The sequence below is a fragment of the Dicentrarchus labrax genome, unplaced genomic scaffold, assembly GCF_905237075.1.
Source record: "Dicentrarchus labrax unplaced genomic scaffold, dlabrax2021, whole genome shotgun sequence".
Classification (NCBI taxonomy): domain Eukaryota; kingdom Metazoa; phylum Chordata; class Actinopteri; family Moronidae; genus Dicentrarchus; species Dicentrarchus labrax.
In genome coordinates this window covers 2,782,523-2,806,820 of record NW_026136715.1, presented here as the reverse complement: position 1 = coordinate 2,806,820, position 24,298 = coordinate 2,782,523, and the positions used below count along the sequence as shown (strand labels likewise).

The 24,298-nt window shown below is 41.2% G+C and overlaps 1 protein-coding gene across 2 annotated transcripts in view; it reads left to right on the top strand.

The window, feature by feature from the left end:
* Window positions 1-23,701, top strand: part of spryd3 (SPRY domain containing 3) — a 56,290-nt gene extending 32,589 nt beyond the window's left edge. For both annotated transcript variants that reach the window (XM_051424234.1, XM_051424235.1), the window contains exons 8-11: window positions 8,914-8,971; window positions 17,372-17,491; window positions 17,963-18,102; window positions 20,592-23,701. In XM_051424234.1, coding sequence (XP_051280194.1) covers window positions 8,914-8,971; window positions 17,372-17,491; window positions 17,963-18,102; window positions 20,592-20,726 — 453 coding nt within the window. In that variant the 3' untranslated portion in view covers window positions 20,727-23,701. The remainder of the gene's footprint in view (window positions 1-8,913; window positions 8,972-17,371; window positions 17,492-17,962; window positions 18,103-20,591) is intronic.
* Window positions 23,702-24,298: the final 597 nt, after the last annotated feature.

Sequence of the window (24,298 nt, the reverse complement as noted above, 5' to 3'; positions counted from 1 at the left end):
GCTACATCAACATTGTGGCACCAGGACAGAAGTCCGTCAGTCAGAGGAGATTTTAAGGGGAGAAACAGATAGATTTGTTGTTGTTTAAGGACAGAATACAGAAATAAACAACGTCGGTCAGGAAACACGCTCTGAAATGCTCTCGGTGGGATTTGAAGACGAAGTTGGTGGAGCCTCTTAGCTTAATTGCATGAAGAAACATTTCACTGCTCTTTGTTTGAATTCTGGTCAAAATCTCAGTGCAAAGATGCCAAATAAAGGCAAAGTCGAGGTTCAACACGTTAAAGTTAAATTAGCTGGTTTAAAAAAGGTCGAAGTAAGTTTTTTTTTTTTTTTTTTTTTTTAATCTTCTAGGCCACTGTTGCCAGTTTCCTGTCCAACAGGGAAGTCAGAGGAATTTGTGTTATGTGATAAGTTAGAATGTTTTGTATGTAAGGTAAGTGTGTTGTTTTGTGTGTTTGTAATCTAAGATCTGTTTTGACCCCCACTGCAATTCCTAGACCTGTCATGACCTCTCGCTTCCTCTCTCATTCCTGGGAAGATAAGGGTCTCCATGGATGTACAGCATACATATGCTTGGTAGCGCGGTTGTTTTTCATCCGGTACACACACCGGTTGCTAGGCTGTGGGACAAAGAGAGATCTAGGCTTAGTTATGGGGTGGAAGAGTGTCGCTGGTAGATGGGAGTGGGGTGGGTGTGTGTGTGTGTGTGTGTGTGTGTGTGGGGGGGGGGTGTAAGGTAGAAAGTCGGGAGGTAGAAAAATCAAGGGAAGCTATTCAGAATGTGAAAAACACAGAGAAAAAAGCAGGAAAACCCTCATGTCCTGAAAAACAAACAAACCCCTAAAAATCCAGCAAAAAAAGAAAAAACAGCGTTACGCTGTGGGAAGGATGGGGAAGTGAAGGAAGCAGGTTAGGGAGGAAAGGGTTGAATATGGGATGATGGATCAATAGGTGTCGTCGTTGTGATGAAGGACTGAAGGGACAGATGTGTGTAGATCAGCAGCCGTCAGTGTCTGAATTAAACTGATGGTTTTCTCAGCTCAGTATGAGAGGCTGTACAAGCCATAATTTATTCTGGTCCTCTTATAAACATAGTTGGATGACCTTTCACGTGCATATTTCACATCTACCTACTAAAATCAGGATGATGTGACATTTTTTGGGCTCTGTACCAAACAAACATGTTTTCTTACATCTGGAGAACAAGATTTGTAGGACAGAGCTGCAGCTTCTGTGATTTTGGATGCTTCACTTGGCCATATTGCAATTTAGATAATATTTTTGATTAACTGCGCAGACCTACTTTTAAGCAGGAAGTCACTCTCTAACCAGGAAATAAATGTCTGTGCAAGTGTTGCACATGCAGGGGCAATGAATTATGGTTTGTATGGCCCCTCATAACATCGCTCATGACCCTCTCTGTCTCTGATGACCGTATTGACTCACTCTCTGTTCATGTACATAAATACAGTCATAAACTGCTCAGGAGACTGGAATTGCAGTGTTTCCTCTGTCCTGATTTGCCCTGCAACCAGGTCCTGGGAACAGCCCTCTTCCTCTTCCTCCTGTGATGCAGCAGTCCTGCTAACCGTGGGTTTTTTGTTGTTTTTTTTTAAACTGCTTTTCTTGTTGTGCCTCTGATCTAAAAGCTGAAGAACACGAAGCACCACCAGAACAACAACAACGTACAAGCCTACGGACTAAAGTTTATAGCTGCAAAGATTTAGTCAATTATTTGATTAGTCAATCAACGGAAAATGAATCAGCAGCTATTTTGAGAATTTAACAATTAAATAACTTTTTTTTAATTCATCTTTTAAGCAAAATGTTAAACATTTGCTGTTTCTGTCTTAATGTGAGAATTTTGTTGGTTTTCTTTGTCATACATGACATTAAACTGAGTATCTTTGGGTTAAGGACTGTTTGATGGACACCTTGGGCTGTGGGAAATTCTTATATATATAAACACTACTTAATTGGTAGATTCATCGATAATGAAAATAATTATTTGGAGCCCTAGTTACAATAATAGTTTGAGGAGTCAGGCATACGCACCAAAGACATCAGGATCTTTGTAATTTGTGTCTCTGTGAGGAATAAATGAACTAACGCTAACATATGTTGGCATTTCTCTACTGCGGCTTCTTGTTACTCAGAAATGGGATGGAAGAGCGTAGAGTCGACTGACATATATACTGACATATATACTGATATATATCACAAGTCTCCCTTTTACAGACTTTATGCTAATCCCATGCATTTTTTTGCATGCAGTATAAATGTTATTTTTACCTTGTATATTTGAATATATCTGCATGCTAAGGTCCCTAAACAGTATTGGATTTTCATAATTTGGGTATAAATAGAAAGCTGACACTCTTGTGGTTTTAGTGAGCCCAATTGTATTCATATGTGATAATATTTGGTCCCCGAAGTAGCATTGTTTGAAACTTTGCAGTCTGGAATCTGTCTTCTTGTGGGGCGCCCTATAACCTCACCTGGTAGAGCCCAGTGACACCCCACGTACCGAGGCTGAGTCCTTGCTGTAGTGACCATGGGTTTGACTCCCTTTGCTGCCTGTCATCCCCTCTCTCTCCCCTCTTCCTGTCTACCTCAAGCTGTCTGGTCAAATAAAGACGACAACAACACCCCCCCAACTGTAACTGTAACATCCTCAGTACTTTGCATCGGACAGTACCAGCCCCTGTTTCCTAGGTTCCTGCAGTTGAAATACAGATAGTACCTGAATGACTACCATAAAAGGTTCCCCAAAATATATATAAAAGATCCCAAATGGGCAAAAATGTGTATAATGTGAGTAGAAGACAGCTCAACACTATGTGCCACTCATTCAATAACAGAACAAACTTTAGTATTTTATCAGTTTTATGTGTTCAGACTCAAACACTTGGATATCACTTGTATCCATAAAAAGTGACGAACGTGCCCAAACACATGCACACAGATAGGCTGCAGTCAGATCATCAGCTAATGTCAGACGGTTGTTGTTATCGTGTGAGCAGCTACAGGTTTTAGCCCGATGACACGAGGTTAAACAAACAGACCTGCATTAGTTTCTTACACAGTCTCTGCCCAACCCCTATAGGTGAGGTTGTATGGGCACGTACAAACAGAAGCACACTACTTTCCCTCCCTACAAACACACAACAACACACACGCATTCATACGTTCACATCCGTTGTAATTCATGGCTTAAGTTATATTTTTAGACAGTTCGGTGATATCTGATGTGATAGCTGCTGTGGATGATGGGTATCTGCTTCCACATGGTTCCCCGCTCAGCCCGCACCTTTCCGCTCTTACTCATTGAGACTTGTTTACTCTGCCACCGTGTGGAAATGCAGGCTGCTCTGATGACACCGGTGTAGCAGCTGGGCATCTGATATTGCAGGCTTTTGCTCCACCATGCTGTGGACACAATGCTAGTGTTTGTTGTTCTTAGCAGCAGCTTGCATTTCTGTGATGGCTTCTGTAGGCCAACGGAGGCGGTGACCATGTTTGAGAGTTTGTAGTACGTGTGAGTGGACGTACACGGTGATCGCTCTCTAAAATGCATTCCATCATATGTTGATAGAAAAGGAGTGTAGGTATGATTTAGTGGCGCCACCACTGATTTGAAAAACAAAAATCTCAGCATTAACTGTTGTCATTACCAAACCACAATACGTTGGAATGTTTCTTTTATCTGAGGGAAAGCTGTTCCAAGTCCCACAAAACAATATGAACCGCTTTACAGAATTTATGGCTGAAAACGGGTTCCAACTGGGTAAAAAACAACATTATATTGACTCAGAGGAGATTAAAATCTTATTTTTACGCTGTCAGATAGGTTTTTCAGGTACTTAAGCATCCTGTATAAAAATGTTCTGCCCCTATGTGCCGCAATGAATGCTAACGAAAGGTATCATGATGGTATTTTCTGTTCTACATCAGCTGCTGTTAAATTGCACATTGTTCCACTTAATTTACAGGTGTCATGTACACTGAAGCAGCTGTAATATGGCCAATTAATTTTCTCCCGTCCCTCCTTAGCTACTGCTGCTACACCTCAAATCAGGTTTTATTTATATAGCACGTTTAAAACAACTAGAGTTGACCTAAGTGCTGTACAAATTAAAGTGCACGGCTCAACAGTAGCAAATAAAGGACACTGAAAAGTAGTAAAACGCACCAAAAATAACAAAAGAAACTATATATAAATATAATACAATATCAAATATGTGTACAAAGGTAAAACGGAGACAGAACAAGACTTACAGTATAAAATAAAAGATTTTAAAATACTAAAATCCACTAAGAGCAAACAAAAGCCACTGAAAACATTTACGTGGGGCAGCGTTTGAGTGAAAGTGAAAGACTATTCAAAAACTTCAGAGCTGCCACAACAAAGGTGCAATCTCCCTTAACAAACAACCTCGATCATGGAACAGTTAAAAACAAGTGGAGTTGTTCTGAGCATGTATGGCTTCAAAAACAAATCAAAGAACCTTAAAATCAATCCTATATTTGACAGGTAGCCAGTGCAGGGATGCAAGTAAGGCTGCACCTGTCTTTCCTATAGGACGCACAGGACGCATTTTTGAAACAATGTGCCGGATGTCAGAGGTAGATAAAAGCGGCTTTCCAGCCAGGGACAGTCGATTTGTCCTCTGAAATAACAGCTGTAGCTAACTAATTAAGCGAACTAGAAGTCAGCTTCTAGCCAATAATCCATGTAGAAGACGTATTGAATAGGGATGCACCAGTATCTGGTATCGTGTCCGATACTGTTCTCATCTACTCGTACTTGATGGTTGAGCAGGTAGGTTGAGGAGAAGCAGTGTCAGAAGTTTGGAGATATTTTGAGCAACATCAGCAACATTTAATTTGTAACAGTCAGAAAATGAGAAACATCTGATGAAGTAAAACATGTTTTCTAAGTAATTGTTAGAACTGTAAAAGTATTATTAAGTACTCGTATCGTTATTGGCAAAGAGACAAGTGTAAGTATTTGTATTTGGTCTGAGAAAAAGTGGTATCAGTGCATCCCTAATAATAAATTAACAGCATTGCTCTTGTAGTGCAATGTAGAGCTAGTTAGTGCCAGTATTTTTATATTTATATATATATATATACTGTATTTTCTGGACTATAAGTCGCACTTTTTTTCATAGTTTGGCTGGTCCTGCGACTTATAGTCAGGTGCGACTTATATATGTTTTTTTCTCGACTGATGCGACTTATAGTCCGGAAAATACGGTATATATTTATTATATATTTTGTATGACTAGGAAAGATCAGACTGTTTTTAGGTTCTAACATAATTCCTTTTTAGCTGCTTTACTTAAATACAGGACTAACCGTAAAACGCTGTCTTGGCTAAGATTGTCCTCAAAACACTGGATCAAATTTTGTTTTTAAACTTCCAACCATTAGATGGCACTGTTGTAAACTGAGGTCTATGTGTACGGTGGATGTTAGAGGATCTGTAATAAATACAAATACAGATCCTACTGTTCTGATTACTGTATATAATAATATATTATAATAGTAATATATTACAATATATTGAATCGTAACCCTTGTATCTCGATACGTATTGTATTGCCAGATTCTTGCATATACACAGCCCCAGTTTGCAGAAGCTGGTGGAGTGTAAACCTTTAAAGGGTTGTAGACATTAGGTACTGGACAACTGTACCATAATAACAATCCATCATACAGGTAATTTACTCAAAACTGCGCTAGAGGAAATATTAGTGGATCACAAAGTCAGTAGCGTCATCAGTCAGGGGCCATGAATGCCTGCATGAAATCTTATTTCTGAAGTGATCAACTGACCGTCATTGTCCTCCCACTCTTCATACTGTAATATATTATTATAATGTTTGAAGAAGGGAGTGCTGCTTCAGTTTTCTCACTACCGTATTTATTTGTTGCCTAGAGCACCCTGAATAGATGTTTTGAATTGGAGATTCCAACAATTACCAAGAAGACGGCTATGAAAACAGGCATTTAACAGTTGATCCATTTATCAGACACAAGTCTGCGGTTTACATTAAAGTGCTATAAATCCACCCGTTATTTGTTCAGCCATTCCTAATGTTGTCTTATTTCAGAGTTTTCCTCAAAATCTCTGATCAGATCAGTGTCTGTGGCTCATCAATCAGGGAGCAAAACACCCAGACGCTCCTCTCCTCCTCGTGGAGATGCAGCCCACATGCCAGTCAGCCAGAGGAATCCTCCGGCTTGTGGTTGAGACGAGGGGGAAGAGGAGCAGACTTGGCGGATCAAGGGTTTTCAGGCTTGGAGCAGTAGCTGCATTCCTCCATGTCTCTCTGTCTTCCTCTGCTGATGTCTCACTCTGTCCTCTCTCTCTCTCTCTTTTCCCCCCATCCATCTCCATTTCCTGTTCCTCAAGCCCCAATGGGGTTGTCAGACAGGATCGTTGATGTTTCCCTGATGTCCTGTCCTCAAATGCCGAACTGCGTGGCCCGACTGAGCTGTCTGTCTGCACTGTTCCCTATTACTCATTTCTCTGCTCCACACAGGTGCTAATAGTAATAATTTCATCGGCCCTGTTTTGTTTTTGAGTAATGTATTGCCTCTTCAGTCTCTGCATCAGTCATCAGTGGCTGTTCTTTTGTTTGGATAAAAAGAACATTTCCCTTTGCTGTGACTTGCCAGAGGCTGTTTTTTTTTTTTTGGACGTCATCCTTGTAATATTTTGGATTTCTTTGACCTGAGACAAGATGAAAATGAAAGTCTTTTGGTTGCCTTTTTTTGTCTGTTAATACTAGTTGAAAAGAAATGAGAGAGAGAGAGAGAGAGAAAATAATGTCATTGACCTCCTCCTCCTTCCTCTCTTGTTCAGTAGTGTGTTTCTACAGTAATGGAGGTGCAGCTTGGAAGACAGATAAAAATCTCTGGTAATTACCTCTGAGTCATACTCTGATCTTATCTGAAAGTTGGCCCTCTAGTTATTTCTGTTGGCATGGTGAAACCTGGAGAGACGCATACATACTGTACATGCAGACAGATGGAGATAGAGACAAACACATCCTCAGCTCTGAGAGAAGTAGCTGACACTGACCGATACCCAAAACAGCAGGCAAACAGAATCCTCTTATTAACATGTAAACATTTGTATAGGGATACAACAACATGACAGTAAACCTGCTACTGGCTTTTTTTTACTTGGTAATGTATAGTTATTGGACAGATTCAGGCCTGTCACGCTTTGGATTTCACCTCCTGTTGAAGCGGTGTGAGCTGCAGTAACAGCGATACTCTGCATTTTGAGTTTTGTATCTTTCCTCATCTCCTTTTCAAAACTAAAAACAAAAGTATAAGGAATTGATTAAGTGCCGCTCGAACAAAAGGTGCAGCTGTCAGTCAGGTTGTCCCTTCGATCCCCAGACCGGAGGGGAAAAGGGGGTAACCACCACTGAGGTGCCCATGAGCAAAGCCGTCAACCCCTACCGCTCCAGTGGAGCCGCAAAGAGGCCAGCAGATCAGACTCTGGTTGTACTGGGCAGCATCCAAGTGTGAATGTTTAACTGTGTGAATGTGAGCAGAGGGGGGCAAAAAGAGAGAGAATTCAATAAATAAAGGTTTAAAAAAAGAAAAGGCCTGTTAAGGACTGAGACATCCAGTGTAGTGGGAGCCAAGCTCTTTTTATTGGATTTGGGGAACCTCAGCCAAACTTCGTCACACGATATAGAATTACGTTTCCCAAACTCGTCAGTTAGTCGTCATCTTCAAAGCCTCTTCTCTTGAAATAGTAAGAAACACTGCGAACAATAAAGCATAAATCTAAACTCTGTGTTGCTTGTCTTAAGTGTGTGTTTCTGTGGTAGCTAAGCATTCAAACACGGTTATTTTTGAATTATGTTCATTTGAATTACTTCAGCTCTACCCTGCAATACAAGAACAATGCTGCTCTGTCGTCTAGGAATCAGAATCAGGTTTATTACCAGAAAAAGGAATTTGCCTTGTTAAGGTAGTGCATAACAATTAGAGAAACAATATATATAAATATAAAATATAGAGACAATATGGCAGAATATTTAGATAAGTGAATGATGAGCTGTACAAGAATGTGCTAAATATTGTCCAGGGAATCTGCAAGTTAGCAGGTGTGACACACAAAGATAAAACCCAAGGAAAGTTCACACACATCAACCTTTTAAGAGTGAGCTTTACCGTAGATTTAATATTCATTATCTGGTTCTGGCTGATTAAAAAAGGAGTATTTCAGCTGCCAAACTCAACGCTCATCAACCTTTTTCTGTGTGAAATCAAATACCTGATGTTTAACAGTTACCGGGAAGCTGCCACTGTTCATCCCTGTAAACCGCACGTGTAGAGGTTGACAGGCTCAGTGAAATGTTCGTACGTGTTCGGACTGTGCACCAATGATGAGTTCATACTTTTAATTTGTTGATTCTTTGGTCTGTTGGTCACACAGTATCTCAGGCACGCTTAACAACTCACATCAACGGCACTCAACAGCTCTTCGGTACAGAGGAGGAAGTATGTCTCCTAACTAGTCCAAAAGTAAAGTCTAATTTTATTTTTATAGCCCAAAATCACAAGCTGTACAGCATATTGTCCTGAGACCTTTGATTCAGATGAATTCCCTTCATGCTACAAACTGAAAAAGATAATAAAATCATAGAAAATCAATAAAATAAAAGTTATTTATGAGCATATATAAAACACGTATTCATGTTTTCAGCAATATAGTGACGATAATAAGGTTTGTTTGGTGGAGAAAGTCTCTGTAAGCTACCGGCTGCTGCATCTGTCAGTCATACAGAAACCGATGTAGACCTGCAGACTCCTGACCCTCCGTGGTACGTAGGTTAAAATCAACCCTGACCTGTGTGATTGTTTGTGTCTGTGCAGGACTACCCCAGGAACAGACACCCAGGATGGAGCCGAGGGTCGGTGGCGTACCACGCAGGTGAGATTTAAAGCTCCTGCTCTTCCTCTCTTCCTCTCTTCCTCTCTTCGTCTACAGCTTCTGTGATTTCTCAAAAAAAGAGAGGTTGTGCGCTGCTGTGGAATTTCCCTTGTAGTCTCGTTTGACTGAAATAAATAAATCTGATATACTTCCTCTAAAGCATCTACTGTATCTGCTGCCTTTTTAGATGCAAACATCACAGGGCCCCGTCTCAGCTGGAAGTTAAGGTGCCTAGCACAAACAGAGATGAAGGAGGATTGCGGGCAGATAAAAGGGACAGAAAAGCAGATAAAACAGACGGTGACAGCGTCAGAAAGAAGGAAACAATCGTATCTCCATCTCTCTGTCTCTTTTGGTCATCTAAGTATCTCTCAAAGCAATGAGCCAAAAACAACAAGACACAAAAAACTGAGTTTAGTTATCTTTATCTTCCTATGTTTACACACACACACACACACACACGTTCAGTCTTGGTTGTTTGTGACGACAGGCCTGTGAACATTATCTTTACAGGCATCTGCACAACCCCCCCTCACAGCTCTCATTCCTCAGCACCCCTCACTATCAGCGCTAAGAGATTAGCTATCAAACGCCACTGCTGTGATGTGTGTATAGCAGCAGCCATGTAGGTGGTTGTTATTACGGCGTACGAGCTACAGTAGGTAGCCGGCTCTTTATCTCACCATCCGCTGTCACAGTCAAGATCTTGTTAGTCTTTATCAGACGAAGCAGTTAGGAGCTAGCTAGTCTTTTATCTGCATTATTTTGGTCTGAAGCATCCCATTGTTAATCTCCCTCGCAGGGGGATTTCAGCTGCTCTCGCTCTGAGGGATTCACACGCCACAAATGTCACTTTCTGTCTGTTTTTTTTCTTTCTTTTTTCCAACCGGGAAACGTGTAAGATTTTATTTTTAGAGGAAGGTTTATATACTTTCTTCCAGCTGACCTCCAATCAGCTATCAAAACACACTTTCTTGTTCACTCCGCACATTCCGGTCATGTTTTCGAGTCGATGTTAAATCCCCGTATCCCCTCGCAGATTCCATTTATACTTAAGGATATATTAATAATAATAACAGTTGATGCAGCGCGTCCTGCCGAGGTCTGATGATGATGCCTCATTGCTGAGTGACAGTCGAGGCCAGTCATTGACGGGGGCTCCACCGTGCCAGTCCCAGAGGTCTAACGCTGCGGTCAGCCTGGTTTTGGCTGCTGTGCGTTGGACGCCACAGAAATGTGCACGCCCTCAGCATAGCTCCCATTAATCTTATTTGTTAGAGACTAAAATGATGTATGTGGTTTTCCACGCTGTGCGTATGAGGTTTGCCTTCCCATGCTTGGGTTAATGTACAGGCTCTGATCCAGCTACTTAAAGTCAACAGCCAGGGCCTCTTCTTCGTGTCTCCCCCTCGCTCCTCCATACGTCCAGGATTTTTCACCGAACAGCTCGGGAACCTCAAGAACTGCATTGCGGACACTCTTTGGCGGAGTGACAAAAACTTAATGTATACACAGTATTATATACACTAGGTCATATAACCACAGCAGAAATTGCTTAAAGAAGGAATGACTTTGTTGCCTTGGTTTTCCGGCTGTGAAAAGGTGTTTCTGTGACACGTGGTATGTCCGTTTATTGACTTAAGTTGGTTCGTTTTTGTATTTGACCTCAGTATCTTAGCAGGCTTTAGCTTTGTATAGATTGTTGAAACTCTTTGTTATATTTTTATCGTAGTATCCAACTGTTTGTAATGTTTTTTTATCATTAGCTTTCAAGAAAAGGCTAAAGATAGTTTAAATACATAAATTAAATAATGATTCAATTAAACATTCCTGCTATTATTCATAGTTGGCATGTGGAGTTTGACTACTATAGCTCTATTTCTGTCCCCGATTTATGGTGCGTTGTATCGGGCACACGACCAGTGTTGACCTGGATCGCATGTAATGTGTATTATTGACTTTAAAGGTTGTGATTTTACTCCAGATATATTCCAGTTACATACACAAATGCCTGCCAACCATATCGCTGCTCCTTTGTATAGCTTGTATAGCTGAGTTCTTTGGCCCGCGCTGGTGTTACCACGAGTGTTTGTCTTGGGAGCTGGCCCAGTGTGGACCTCCATCCTGTGTGTTGGCTCCTCAAGTTAATGGGCCGTGGGGCACTGCGGGCCCCTGTGGGCCCCTGTGGGCTCTATCAGGAGCAACCAGCCATCCAACCAATGAGTGCTCCTCTGCAAGCCTCATTAACCCTGTCACCCCCTCCAAACCCCCCATCAGTGACTCACACGTGCTATGACTCAACACCCACAGCTGAAGGTTGTGCTCTACCACCGCCGCCAGCATCCATCCATCACCGCCGAGCCGACCTGAGATAATACACCTCAGTTTAACTCCTGCGCTCTGTATCGGTGGCGAGATCTAATCTGATTCCAGCTAAGGTTCTGCAAAAACAAAATCAATACCAACATGTTGTGTACGGGGATTGTATTACCGTCTTACCTAATGGCACAAAAATGGATGATGATGTTTTAACATTAACAGGCACAAAGAGTGAATCTGAGTTGAGCGTGTACCTGTGTGTGTCCACACTGTAGATGTCGCCACACAGCTAAGAATTACAGCTGCAACTCATGATTATGTTCATCATTGATTCATTTACAGATTATTTTCCCAATTATTATTTGGTCTGTAGGCCACATGACAAGTTCTCCAGTCATGGAAACACCTTGAAATGGGTTAAAATGACCAAATATCCAAAAAAATAATCGACCCTAAGTGAATATTAAAACTCAACATTTGGTAGGATAAGCTGCGAGATATGACACTTCAAAGTCGATTTACCAGACGAAAAGGAGACTTGCAGCGAGTTACTCAGTGGAAATCGTGTAGATGGTCTCTGATCTACAAGCATACGGTCTATTAATGATCAGATACATACAGCAATGTTAACTGCAACGATCACTTTCGCCTTCTAGAAGATGTGTTCTCTGTAAAACAAAATATATTCCACTTGATTTCAACTGTAACTTAAAGGCTGTGGCCCCATTAATGTTACAGTTAGAGGTAAACTGTAGTCAAGAAACTCATCACGAAGCACATAAAACTGAGGTTAAATGTGTCAGGTCTCATCAATATATATTAAGATGGACAACATGACATCCACAACATCTCTATCGCCCCCCGGTGGCTGACTGCAGTATAGGTTATAAAGCCTCCACGTTAGCAGATCGGACAAACAAAAAAAATCTAAATTTTCCCACGGATGTTTTCACTGTGTTAATTTTTTGGCCAAGTTTAGTTTTAATTAGTTATTTGAAGTTATAAAAAAAGGTGGTTTCACTTAATGATTGACAGCTGAGTCCTTTTGTGCTTCAGTGGACGGGCGGGACTTTGATATCGCGGCGCCAACCCCGATCACTACCGCTCAGACTCACTTCATTTCTGTTCGGTGGGAGGAAGCGGAGATTTCCATCTTTCTTTTTTTTCGATGGTCCATACTACATAAATTAGATGATTCACGTTTGTTTCCCCAAGTGCAAACTGCAGATTGTTTTGTCCTAAAAAAGACCCCTAAAGATTCCTTCATAGAAAATAAAGAATAGCAGCAACTCTTAACATTGAATTCAGAGACGTTTTTGCATTTTTTGCATCACAAAATGACTCAAATGATCAATCATCAAACTAGTTTCTGCTCTAAAGGGAATATATCCGTCACTTTACCTACATCTGCTTCTTTTGCGGTCAACCTGCCGCATAAGATCTACTAACTACGGCTGCAACCTTTCATTGGTGATGATTCATCTGCTGGTTATTTTCACAATTGATTGTTTTTTGTCTGTAAAAAGTTAAAAATGTCCATCACAGTTTCCCAGAGCCCCGCAGTAATGATATCAGATTACTTGTGTTTTCCCTCCGACTGTCCAAAACCCAGAAACATTCAGTTTATAATCACATTAAGACGGAGAAATGCTTTGATCTGAGGAGCTGCAACCAGAGAATGTTTGGAAACTTCAACAATTAATTGATTATCAAAATAGTATTTTTCTGTCTATCAATTTATAGTTGCAGTTTTTAAAACCAGAATCGGAGCAGAAGACGTTAAAGTACCAGAGTCAGTTCGGCACTACGTCCTTCTGGAGGACCTGTAACCAGAGATTATTTAAATATATATTCCTCATATACTTTATAAGCTGCGGCCTCACTGGCAAACGGAGCCAGGAAGTATAATGTATGTTATATATCAACAGCTCAACACTTTGTTTGTGACGAACTCTTATTGCAGCTGCAAATGGAATTTATAGTAAATTCTTAGGAAACGTGTGCAAACTCACATATGTGTGTATGTATGTATGTGTGTGTGTATGTGTGTGTGAGTTGGTGAAATCATGGAAGAATATAAATATTTGGTTTTAATTTTTCATGTTTTCGGAGTCTGTGGAGTCATTGTTCCCTGGGCAGGGAAGCCCAGTCTTTTCCAGACAAACTCTCATGTTACGAGAAAGCCTGTTTTCTTGTTCCCAGCTGGTCTCAGTCAGAGAGAGCCTGCCCTCTCCTCCTGTGGGCCCGGCTCCAAACCCTCAACCCAGCTCCAGTTGTCACCTTCCTGACACTGCCAGGATCACCTTTAAGATCCAGCACCTGGTGGCGGTCACAGTAGCTAACTTTGTCAGCTTTACAAACAACTGGCTCAGTTTACGATCTTGACTTTTGCATTAACACCGTCACCCGGTATTCTGCTCCATACGCTCGCCAGCCTCCGAGCCAAACCGTGGTCAACACCTCTGTGCTAATTTTAAACTCTCTTTAGTCTTCCAACACAAATTTTAACATTTTCCTCCACAGCCCAGCTCCAGGTTGAGTCTGCTTCCTGCATCTCCATTTCCAACATTTTAACCACCAAAGCAACAGAAAAGATGAACGTGTGCTCAAAAACTAAAATAGCTTTACATGACTGCTGTAACTAAGACTGTGCAGAACATTTTCTGATTTAGTGCTGTCACTAATGATTATTTTCAACATCTGTTAATTATTAATCAATTGCTTATTTCTTCCAAACAATTGATTAAACTTTAAAGAATTCAATGTATCATTGCAGGGACCCACACTAGTTTTGGCCTCTGCTGCTTAGATTGTGAACATTATCTGTCCCTTATTCCCCTAACTTGGGGTTACCAACCTGGGGGTCAGGACCCTCACTAGGGGTCGCCAAAGCTTCATGGGGGGTCGTGAGAGATAGACATGCTAGAAAACTTAAAATATACACAGTAGGCCAATATTCAGCATTTGGTTCACATTTGCAAAACTTCAGGGTCAAGAAAACACAGAATTTGTCAAAAGAAGATAAAAAATATGAGAATTCATCCAAATCACTTGTTTTACACAAACTTCTATAAAGTTCACTGTTTGGGTTCATTGTACAGTTTTTATTATAATATGAAATACACATAAAATATGTCACTTAGTTTAATTAATTATGGTAAAGAGGTTCCTTAAGGGAAAAGTTTAGGAACAGCTGCCCTGACTTTATAAGAGTGCAGCACTAAACAGCTCCAGTGCCCTTTTTATTCTCCAAGATGTCAACACTCCCTGCGTTCGTATTTCACCGCCAATGTTAAACGGGTTAGACCGTGAATTCTTACGTTCGCCTCAAGTGATGCTTCACTAAAGAGTCAAAGTCTGCCCCATTTTTTCCGTGAGCGGTTCCCAGCATAAACAGACAGTGAAGAGAATCTGTTCAGAGTCATATTCACTCCTGTATATCTGTAGAATATGTCTGTGTAATGTTTCTGTGGACAGAATCCATGTCAAACTCAGTGTAGAAAGATAGCAGCAGCAGTAATGTTCTCTATGTGCTCACCACAGGCGAGCTGCAGCAGTTCAGCAACCGTCACGCTCTGCTCACGCATGCTGTGTCGTCACTGTGTCGGGAAATGGTGAAAAACGGCCGTTACATGATGTTCCAAGAGCCCCTGGCGATGTGTGCAGGTTGCTTATTTAGTCTGATCAACAGTCCAAACTCCAGTGAAATATAAAACAGGACAATGTTTCACATTTTTAGTTAACAAATGTTTTATACTGATTATTTAAATAGTCGGTAATTCATTTATTTTCTGTTGATGCATCCCCTAAACTCATTCTCATTCAACATTCACAGGCCCATCTCTTCAGTAGGAGGAGCTACAGTTGTGTGTTTAAAGGAAAATTAAAGGCTTTAACCATTTTATATCGTTGTATATTATTCAAATAGTTCTTATTGAATCCATAAATATAATCTAAACTTAAAGCTGCGAATAAAGTGTGTAAAGATTCAACTGTTGCTAACATCCGTCCAGCCCTCCCCCCCGCGCCAGGCCTTCCCTACCTTTCCCGCCCCAGTGAACGAGCTCCATCCTTAGGTCCAAACCTGGACTTCCACACCCTTTGTCACCCCGGCTCACCTCCAGCGCCGGCCCTTGTCACTCTCCAAAAAAGCCCTGCTCGGGCTATTTTTAGTCGTGCTGCGCCTGTGCCGGCGCGGCTCCACTGTTTGCCTAGTGTGTGGTGTTGTGACAAGGGCCCGCATGGGAGCCGTAATGATACAGTGTCTCCGTCTCCCTCCCGGTGCTCAGATAGAGATTGTTTAAACAGTATCCTGAGCCGGGGACGGGTCCCATGACAACTCCATAAATATTTACCAGCAGCAGCCACAGCGCTTCGCTTGAGGAGAGCTCGTCTGCAGGCTACCTCTGCAATGTTTTTCTTTTGCCCCTTTTTTTCCATTGTTGTCTCTCACAACTGTAGTATGTGTTGTTTTGATGATTTCCTTTGGATGTTGATGTCTTTTTTTTCGGAGAGGAGTGTTTTTACTAGCGCTGCTTTCGCCCGTTTACACACTATCATCCGACTGGAATGTCAGGATGTCCTGAATTTTAGCACTACATTGTATCTGCACAATGTATGTATGCGGCACGCTGTGGTAAACACATTAAAAGACGAGTTGGACTCCACTTCTTGGAAATCGAGTTCAGCAGTAGCACAGGTAACATCAGGGCAAAAAGTAGCTTACACAGGGTGTCTGAATTCAAGGTTCTTATTTAATTTACAAATCTCAGATATTTTCTCTTGCCTGCAGTGGGCGGTGATGTTTGTTATGACACATTTTTGTATCTGATTTTGGGCTGTAAGGAAGACAGTTTAAAGGTTTTATATATTTATATTTATATATAGACTCAGACCAAAACACCTGTGCGCTACTGCCCACCAGACTCCATTGACAAAACCTTGCAGGTAAATCGTAAAACAGACTTCAAACTGGACAGAAACAAAATACATTTTTGCCGATAACATTATGGAAAGGATTGCTGCAGAGACGGACCTTTTGTTAAAGAGTAAAACCAGAAAAGAGCTGATACATCGATCTCAGTTGCCACCAGACTCCTGATCATTGCGACATTTTAACGTCATTCAAAGTGGACACTAATAAATTGAAACTCATCAGAAACGTCTTCGTTATTCTTTCCAACAATCACCGATGCTTGTTTGGGTGAGATAAAACCTTAATTCACAGAGTAAGATGTTAAAAATCAACAGGTTACAATGGCTGTAATGTTGGGAACAAATGCGCCGTTGAAGTACGTCCACTAAAAGATTAGTGACGACATTATGGAAAGGATCACAGCCGATATATTGATCTTGTTTGCCACCAGACTCCATCGACAACAACTGTAATTTTACCTCTCAGGACAAAATAAAACTCATCAGAACCGTCTTTGTTATTCTTTCCACTGTTCCAACAATCACCGACATCGATTTGGTTCGAAAGAAATCCTTAATTCGCCGACGTAGATAAGAAAACAAACCGCCGTTTCAGTCGCCCCTCAAAGCCAACAGTCTGATACACGTGCAGCAACGCGTGTGCTGCCGGTACGGCTGCGTAAACAATGAACAAAGCAGCTCGGACAACAAAACTCACAGAGGGAGCAAGGGAGACGAAATTACTCCACTGAATCTTTAGATGGCAAATAACTGTTTGCTTATTTATTCATGTTCTAAATCGCTTTATATATAACCTTTAAGCACATAAATTAAAGGTGGGATTGTTGTGAGTGGAGCACATAAACTGTCAGGTGTCTGATTTTAGCATTAATTGATTGATTGCATAATCAATCTTCCTCCATTGATCTGGGCCATGTTGCATTAATATATATTTGTATTGATGCTGGAATAAAATGTGATATATCTTCCGTCATACTTCATCATATTTACTGGTATTAAAGAGGTTTTATTAGTCTTACGTTGCACTTGAACTCTGCACAAACTCACAGATTAACCGACACAAATCCACTGTTATGTGATTAATTACTGAATCACTTTAAGCACAGGTTAAAGCTCCTTTCTCTCTCCCTCCTTCCTCTCTGACAGACGATGGGAAGATCTTTCACGGCAGCGGGGTTGGAGACGCTTTCGGTCCTCGCTGCTTCAAAGGTGACATCATGGGCTGCGGCATCATGTTCCCACGAGACTACATCCTGGAAGGAGAAGGTGAGGGCTGAGGGTTCGGGCCGCTACGATTACGCTGTCACTCAGTAAAGTGGTTGGTTTGTGTCCGTGGGAGGTTTCGTTCTTAAAACCTGCTTATCGTGGTTTAGCACGAGGCGGTTGCGGCAACATTCGGTCTTAACACAGTTCATTGTGTTGCATGTGGGAAAAGAAACTGGATGCAAACCAAGATCCCCCGCACGGCAAACAGAGCAGTCACTTAGAGGGGAAATTCTTAACCCCTCCTCTTTGCATGAGAGACAAATATAGGCTTTCCTGCTCTCAGGTGGTTCCAGCACATCCGTTTCAATTTAGACGTACAAACATTAAAACTGCAGCTAAAAACGTTTTTGAACACAACAAAACATCTCAGGTTGTGTTTTTAATTAACATGTTTTGTCTGTTTTCTGGTGTTTTTTTACACAGCAACAGCTCTGCCTCGCTCAAACACACTGTGCTCTGGTTTGTTCTCAGGTGACGTGGACGACTGGGATCGGCTGGAGGTTCGTCCAGGTCACGCAGGCGTCCAGAACGTTCTGTACCTCAACGACGAAGAGGAGGAGGAAGAAGATGGGGAAGAGGTAGAGCAGGGACAGGAGGGCAGGAAGGTCATGGTGAGGAACACTCATAAACACAAAACAAAAAGCACATCTGTGTTAACCATTGCTTCACAACATATATGAGCTATACATGCTTTAGATTCATTAGCATTGTATGATTTAAACAGGAAATAATGCAAACCTGCAGTGATGTTCTTTGGCCACTTGGAGGCAACGAGCTGTTAACATCAACATATCACCTTTTAGATTTTACTAGTTTGCAAACTGTTTCTCGTACAACGGCTCTGCTCGGTTTGGTCGATGAAATCTGAATTCCGGGTTAATAATAAACACAAATCCCAATATCTGACAGTGAAACTGGAAAACAACATAAAACCGGAGACGCTGTTTACGCTCTGTAACAGTCCAGCAGAGAGCAGGGTAGGGGAGAAAACATGAGCCCAGAGGCACGAGGGAGAGCCTACACAGGAGGGGGGAGGCACAGTCATGTTTGTAATATATATATATATATACAATAATGTTTTCATTATCAATTAATCTTCTGTTTATTTTTTCAATTAATTGCAGTTTGCTGGCATTTTAAAGATCAAATAAAGTCTTAACAATGTCTGGAAACTGCAAAAAATCCCCCACAATATAAAAAAAAATTAGAACCAAGTGCCCAGAGTCTAAGGAGGCGTCTTTAGATGTCTCGTTTTGTTTGTACAAGAGTATAAAAGCCAGAACATATTCATGGAAATATGACTTGAATGATTATTAGATTATCAAAGTTGTTGGCAATTCATTTCTTTCGATTGATTAATTGACTAATCATTGCAGCATCATTCACATAAAGCCTTTCAGACATCTGTTCCTTATATGTGAATATTATTAAATATAACCACTTTTTCTTGTATTGAGCAAAACAATCTGCCAGTGGGGTGACACAGTCTTGACAATTTAAGCAAGTTGTGTATTAAAAGCAATGAAAACTTACTTAAGACTAAATATTTTGGTCATTTTATTGAATGAATTCAAGAATTTGTACCATAATCTAATAATTAGCAAAGAAATCTTACAGTAAGACACAATTCCTTCAAAAAAATCAGTGACTTTGTCTTAAATTAAAGCACCAGAAACATTTTTATTTTTAAGCATTTTCTTATTAAAACAATAAAAAAAACTAAACAGCTGATTCATTTCCAACAACTGGGCCCAGACGACTTTTTCTTAAACTGAGAAGTTGTTCGAGTGGTCTTAAATAATCTTAGTCCTCTGCAGGAATATTATGCAACCATTGTTGTTACTGGTTAAATGGAGCTCAATATTAGCTGTAAGATCTTATTAACACACAGTTATAGAAATATTTTTATATAACCAGATTATTTTTATAAAGCAAAACATGCTTCACAAGATTATTTTTCTTTTTAGACAAAAAAAAAAAGATTAATTTCCCAGAAACAAGACTTATATAACAATCTGGGTATCTGTCGTAGGTATTCGGAATAAAGCTTAATTAGGAATTTTAAAACGTAACATGCTGTTTATATGAGCCTTATCAATGTGTCTTATTGTCATATTTTGATCGTTACATGTTTCAGTCGACACACGTGACGCTGTAACGTCTCTTTATCTCTCCTCATCCAACCGCCGCGTTCCAACTGTTGTTTGTTTGTTTGTTGTTTTAATTACTGATGTTTCACTTTGTCCTGACTCGTAGTCGCTGGACTGACTTGCCCACGCAGTTGTGCAAGTAGAGGCCGGGCGGCGGTGGTGGTGGGGTGGCGGTGGGGGAGCCAGGGTGAGGGAGGGTGTGAGTGCACGCAGTACTGAAACCCAAGTGGGTGAGAATAGAACAGGCCGAGTCGTAATCCAGGGATTTGTCAATATTTGCTCAGCAGGACACATCGCCCCGAGTGCCCCGCTCCTCCACATCATCGAGGTCTCTGTGGGCACGGCTGCACGTGTGCGCGGCTGTCGGTGGGGGAGGGAGGAGGTGGGAGGAGGGGGCGAGGGAGGTTGTTGGTGGTGTTCAAACTAATGAAGCCTGTTGCAGTTTCACTCACCCATCATCTGTAATTGAATAGCGGTTAAGCCTTTCTTTTTTTCGAATGGGTGGTACGGTAAATGTTTGATCTGTGACTCAGCCTGATTTATGGAAGACACACACTCCACAGTACTTCACTTGTTGTTTCAGTGTGTCGGTGTTTGCTCTCAGACTTGGAAAGAAGCCCTCGGTATTAGCATTGAAAAGCTTGTTGATGTTCTTTTGAGAACAGCTGGATAATGTTTGATCACTCACTGATTTAGTAGAGACATGTACTGTAAACACTGAAGAAGGCAGACATTACTCTGTCACCTGTTTGTTTAACGATATTTCCTAACTGCACATAATTCCTATTTACAACTGGCACACCGAGTGCTCTCGAATGAAGTTTGCATTAGTATCAGTCATTATGAAAAGACTTTTCTTTCATGACCAATTGTCCCACCAGCAGATTTGCAGTGAAAGGTGTGTGTGTTTGTGTTTAACTCGCTGTCGCCCCCCTGTGGCCCCCCTGCAGGTGTTCTTCACGAGGAACGGGAAGCTGATGGGCCGGAGGGAGATGGCGGTCCCTCCTGGCGGCCTCTACCCCACCGTGGGGATGATGAGCAGCGGCGAGAAGGTGAAGGTGGATCTGCATCCCCTCAGCGGGTGAGCTGGGAGCGCGGTACGGGAACCTCGTGGACGCCCTGCAAACAGCTGGCTGCGCTGTAGAGCTCACCCACGGTAGCCTAGCATGCTGCTAACACTCGCCAGAACACACTCAGTTCAGCTGCACACATGCACGTCGCCGTCGTCTTCCTCGACACTGCCTCGGCTTTAATTTATAAGACTCTGTACAGTTCACCAGAAACGACCAGATCGTCGAGCTGGCTGTAAGCGGAGAGGGAGAGGGGTCAGCAGCATGTACACCTCGAAGCTAAAACTGGAAGATATTTAACTGTTAATTCTATGCAATGGATCTGTACTGCTATCATCCGCTCACATCTTAACCTCCTCCTGCATGCGAGCGTGTCTCTGAAACACGGAGCTGTTAAATCCCTCTCATGAGGTCTGGCACACTCACTTTATTTCATTTGTCACGACCCCAAGCAAAGCAGAGCGAGGCCAACAGTTGTGCCGAGTCAGAGCTCGTTGGCGGTTTATGTTTCAGGGAATACACCCTCTCTCTCTCTCTCTCTCTCTCTCTCTCTCTTTTTTCCTCTCTCTTTCTCTTTTGGTCTCTCTCACACAGTCTTTCTCAACCTCCCTCTCCCTGTCCCTCTCTCTGGGTGAGGCTGCCCTCCTGTGAGCGATCAGGGACCTGCTGTTGCCCCACCTCGCTTGCTCTGCTCTCCCGGAGCTGGCTGGGAGTGAACAGTTGGTCTGTTGCGATATTTCAGAAATGCATCCACGCTCTTCTTGCACGAGGATTATTATTATTACAGGTTTTTGTTTCTGAGAGTGGATGAATTCAGTGTTTTTATAGTTTCACGTTGGAGCCAGACTACGAATAAAAACAGGTATATTTTCTACAGAGGATCACTCAAATGTATCTTCTGCATCAAAAGTTCAGGGATTGTTTTGTTTGTGCACTTTGAGGACATGAGATAGTCACATGGAAGGGAGGCTGGGGGAGACATTTAGGGCGGACGTGCATTCAGTGGGTGGACAAAAATAAAGAAACACCTTCCAGTATAAAGCAATCTGATGCAACACCACAATCTACAGCCATAAAAATAACCACAGAGTTAAAGAAACACCTCTGAGAGCAAAATGTAACTTTGCAAACCTCACACAGAAGTATCAGTTGCAGGTCTGTTGGATTGCATCATACTGTAAAGTGTTATTCTGTGTTTGAATTCTCCTTTCACTCACTGAGCATGTTTCCCCTTCGACATGAAGGATCATTTCCCGTCTCTTTCCTCCTTTTTAACCAGAAAGTTTTGAGGCAGTTTTAAAAAAAAAAAAAAAAAAAAAACCTGCTCAAATCCTCTGTTTTTGCTTTTTGCTGTCAGAAGATAACTTTCCTCTCTGTGATGTAGAATTAACTGCTGGATGTTTTTTGTTTCTGAAGATGAAGACAATGTTTTGGTTGCTGCGCGTGCTGCATGTTTTAAGATACTTTTTAGTGATGTGTTTGTGTGTCTGCACAGCGTAGGACAGCTGCAGCAGGAGCCTGCATCACAAAGCACAAAGCACCAGAGTCCAGCTCCCTTTTAAACCGAGTTAGATCGCCGTTGTTACCTGTGCAGGGCGACTTCGTGGATCGTTTACCTTGAATATTATGTCAAAGATCGAAGAAACATTTTTTGCACGAGACTTTTATCATCGATTAATCTGCTGTTTACTGTATTTTCTTCTTGATTTATTGTTTTTTTGTCTTTAAAATGTTAGAAAATTGTTAATAACACCGTCACAAAAACCCTAAAACCTAAGTTCATGTCTTCATGCTAGCAGTGTGCGTCTCTCCCTTCTAAGAGGATCCGATATGTATCCAGGTACACGATACGATTCGGGGACAATTCGGTGGGATTTGACGCACATTTTAATTTTATCTTCTCTGTGGACGACCTAAAGCACAGATCTCCTCTTTTACTGTCCTTCTCTCTCTGGGGAAGTAAATGAAATCAAAGCTTTTTAGAGTTTACAGCACTCGTTTCAACCAACTACAGCAGTGAAAATCCTGCTTTTACATTAATATTACACATATATATGATAGTAGAACAGAAACGGGACAGTTCGCTGCGCTTTAGTACTTTTAACTGAACATTTCTCCTGATTACACTCAGGATGAAGGATCCTAACGCACCGAGCTTTGTGATTCAGGCTCCAGAGATAAAAACAATCTGTGCTGGTGAATGAGAAAATACTGTTATTGTGTCAGTGGGAGCTGGTTTCCACACAAATATTAAGAATGATGTTTTTATTGTGTGTGTGTGTGTGTGTGTTTGATTAAAGGGAATGATGATATCAACATTATTCTAATGTATAAATCCGTTAAAACAACCTCTGCATCTGCTCACATCTGTATTAGTCCATTACAGCAGCTGTGTACATTCCTCTGCGCCTCCCTGTGAGTCGCATACAGCAGGTTTATCTGTGTCACTCATTCATTCATACACTAGAACACTGCAGACCGTAATGCTAGACATATAACGTGATGTATAATTACTACACAGGGTTAACTATTAAAATCACGTATCTGCTGGAGATCGTACGTTTGTTTTTAGCTGTCGTCTGTTTTTTTTTTTGGAGCCATCGATGATGAAATTATGTAAATCAGTCTTGTTTTTCTCCTCCTGCAGGGCTGGATAGAGACTTAAGTTCAGGTCGTTACAGCCTGGAACTGTAAAACTTAATGCTAGACGGTGCAAAGATATTAACGAGACACCGACGTGGACGGTTGTTGTTCTTCCGGCCACGTCTAAGTTCAGGGTATTAAAGTCACTTCTATTAAAGTTTACGCAGAATCTCAGTTTACAGAAAGTTTCACGGTTCAACCAAATTAGAGCTAAAATCTGATTTTAAATGTTTGTAGCGACTTTACTCACCGAGGACTCGTGTAATAACTCCTCGCCTTGTTGACTTGCACTATAATGGCCTTGTTCAGTACATGTATGATCATCAATAAAGGTTTCAGTAACTTAAGGCTTGTTTTGTTTGAAATGTTCTTTTTCTGTCATCCTGTATAAAGGTTTTATACATTGTGCTTCATTAATGGGTTTTAAATATTATAGAAATCAGTGTTTTTATTATATTTGATAAATATATAGTTAGAAATGTTAATAACCACCTGTTTTCCAGCACTGGCACAAATTACACGCAAATGCCGATGAACTTTACGGTTACATTGACCTTATTACAAATATGTATGCATTTATTGACTTATTGTTTTAACTCACCGTCATCAGTTATAACGAACATTGTTATTGCCATTATAAATGCTAATATTTGTTTGATTTGGCAATATAAGCACTGTCTTTTAATGCAAACCGAGCTCAGTAAATTTAAATTTTAAACTGAACTAAAGGACACATCTGTATCAGACAAATTGTGAAATTCGGGGCCGATATTGATGTTTAAATCGGTGCATTCGTACATGAAATACTGCTGGGTCTCACCTTTTCAAATAAAAGGTCAATAAGATATTAATAAATGGATATTTGTGAAGATTTTCTGCAGAACATTAGATTGTCTTCTAAAAAAAGAAGTGACCCATTTTTCCAAAAGTCATTCTTATCAGCT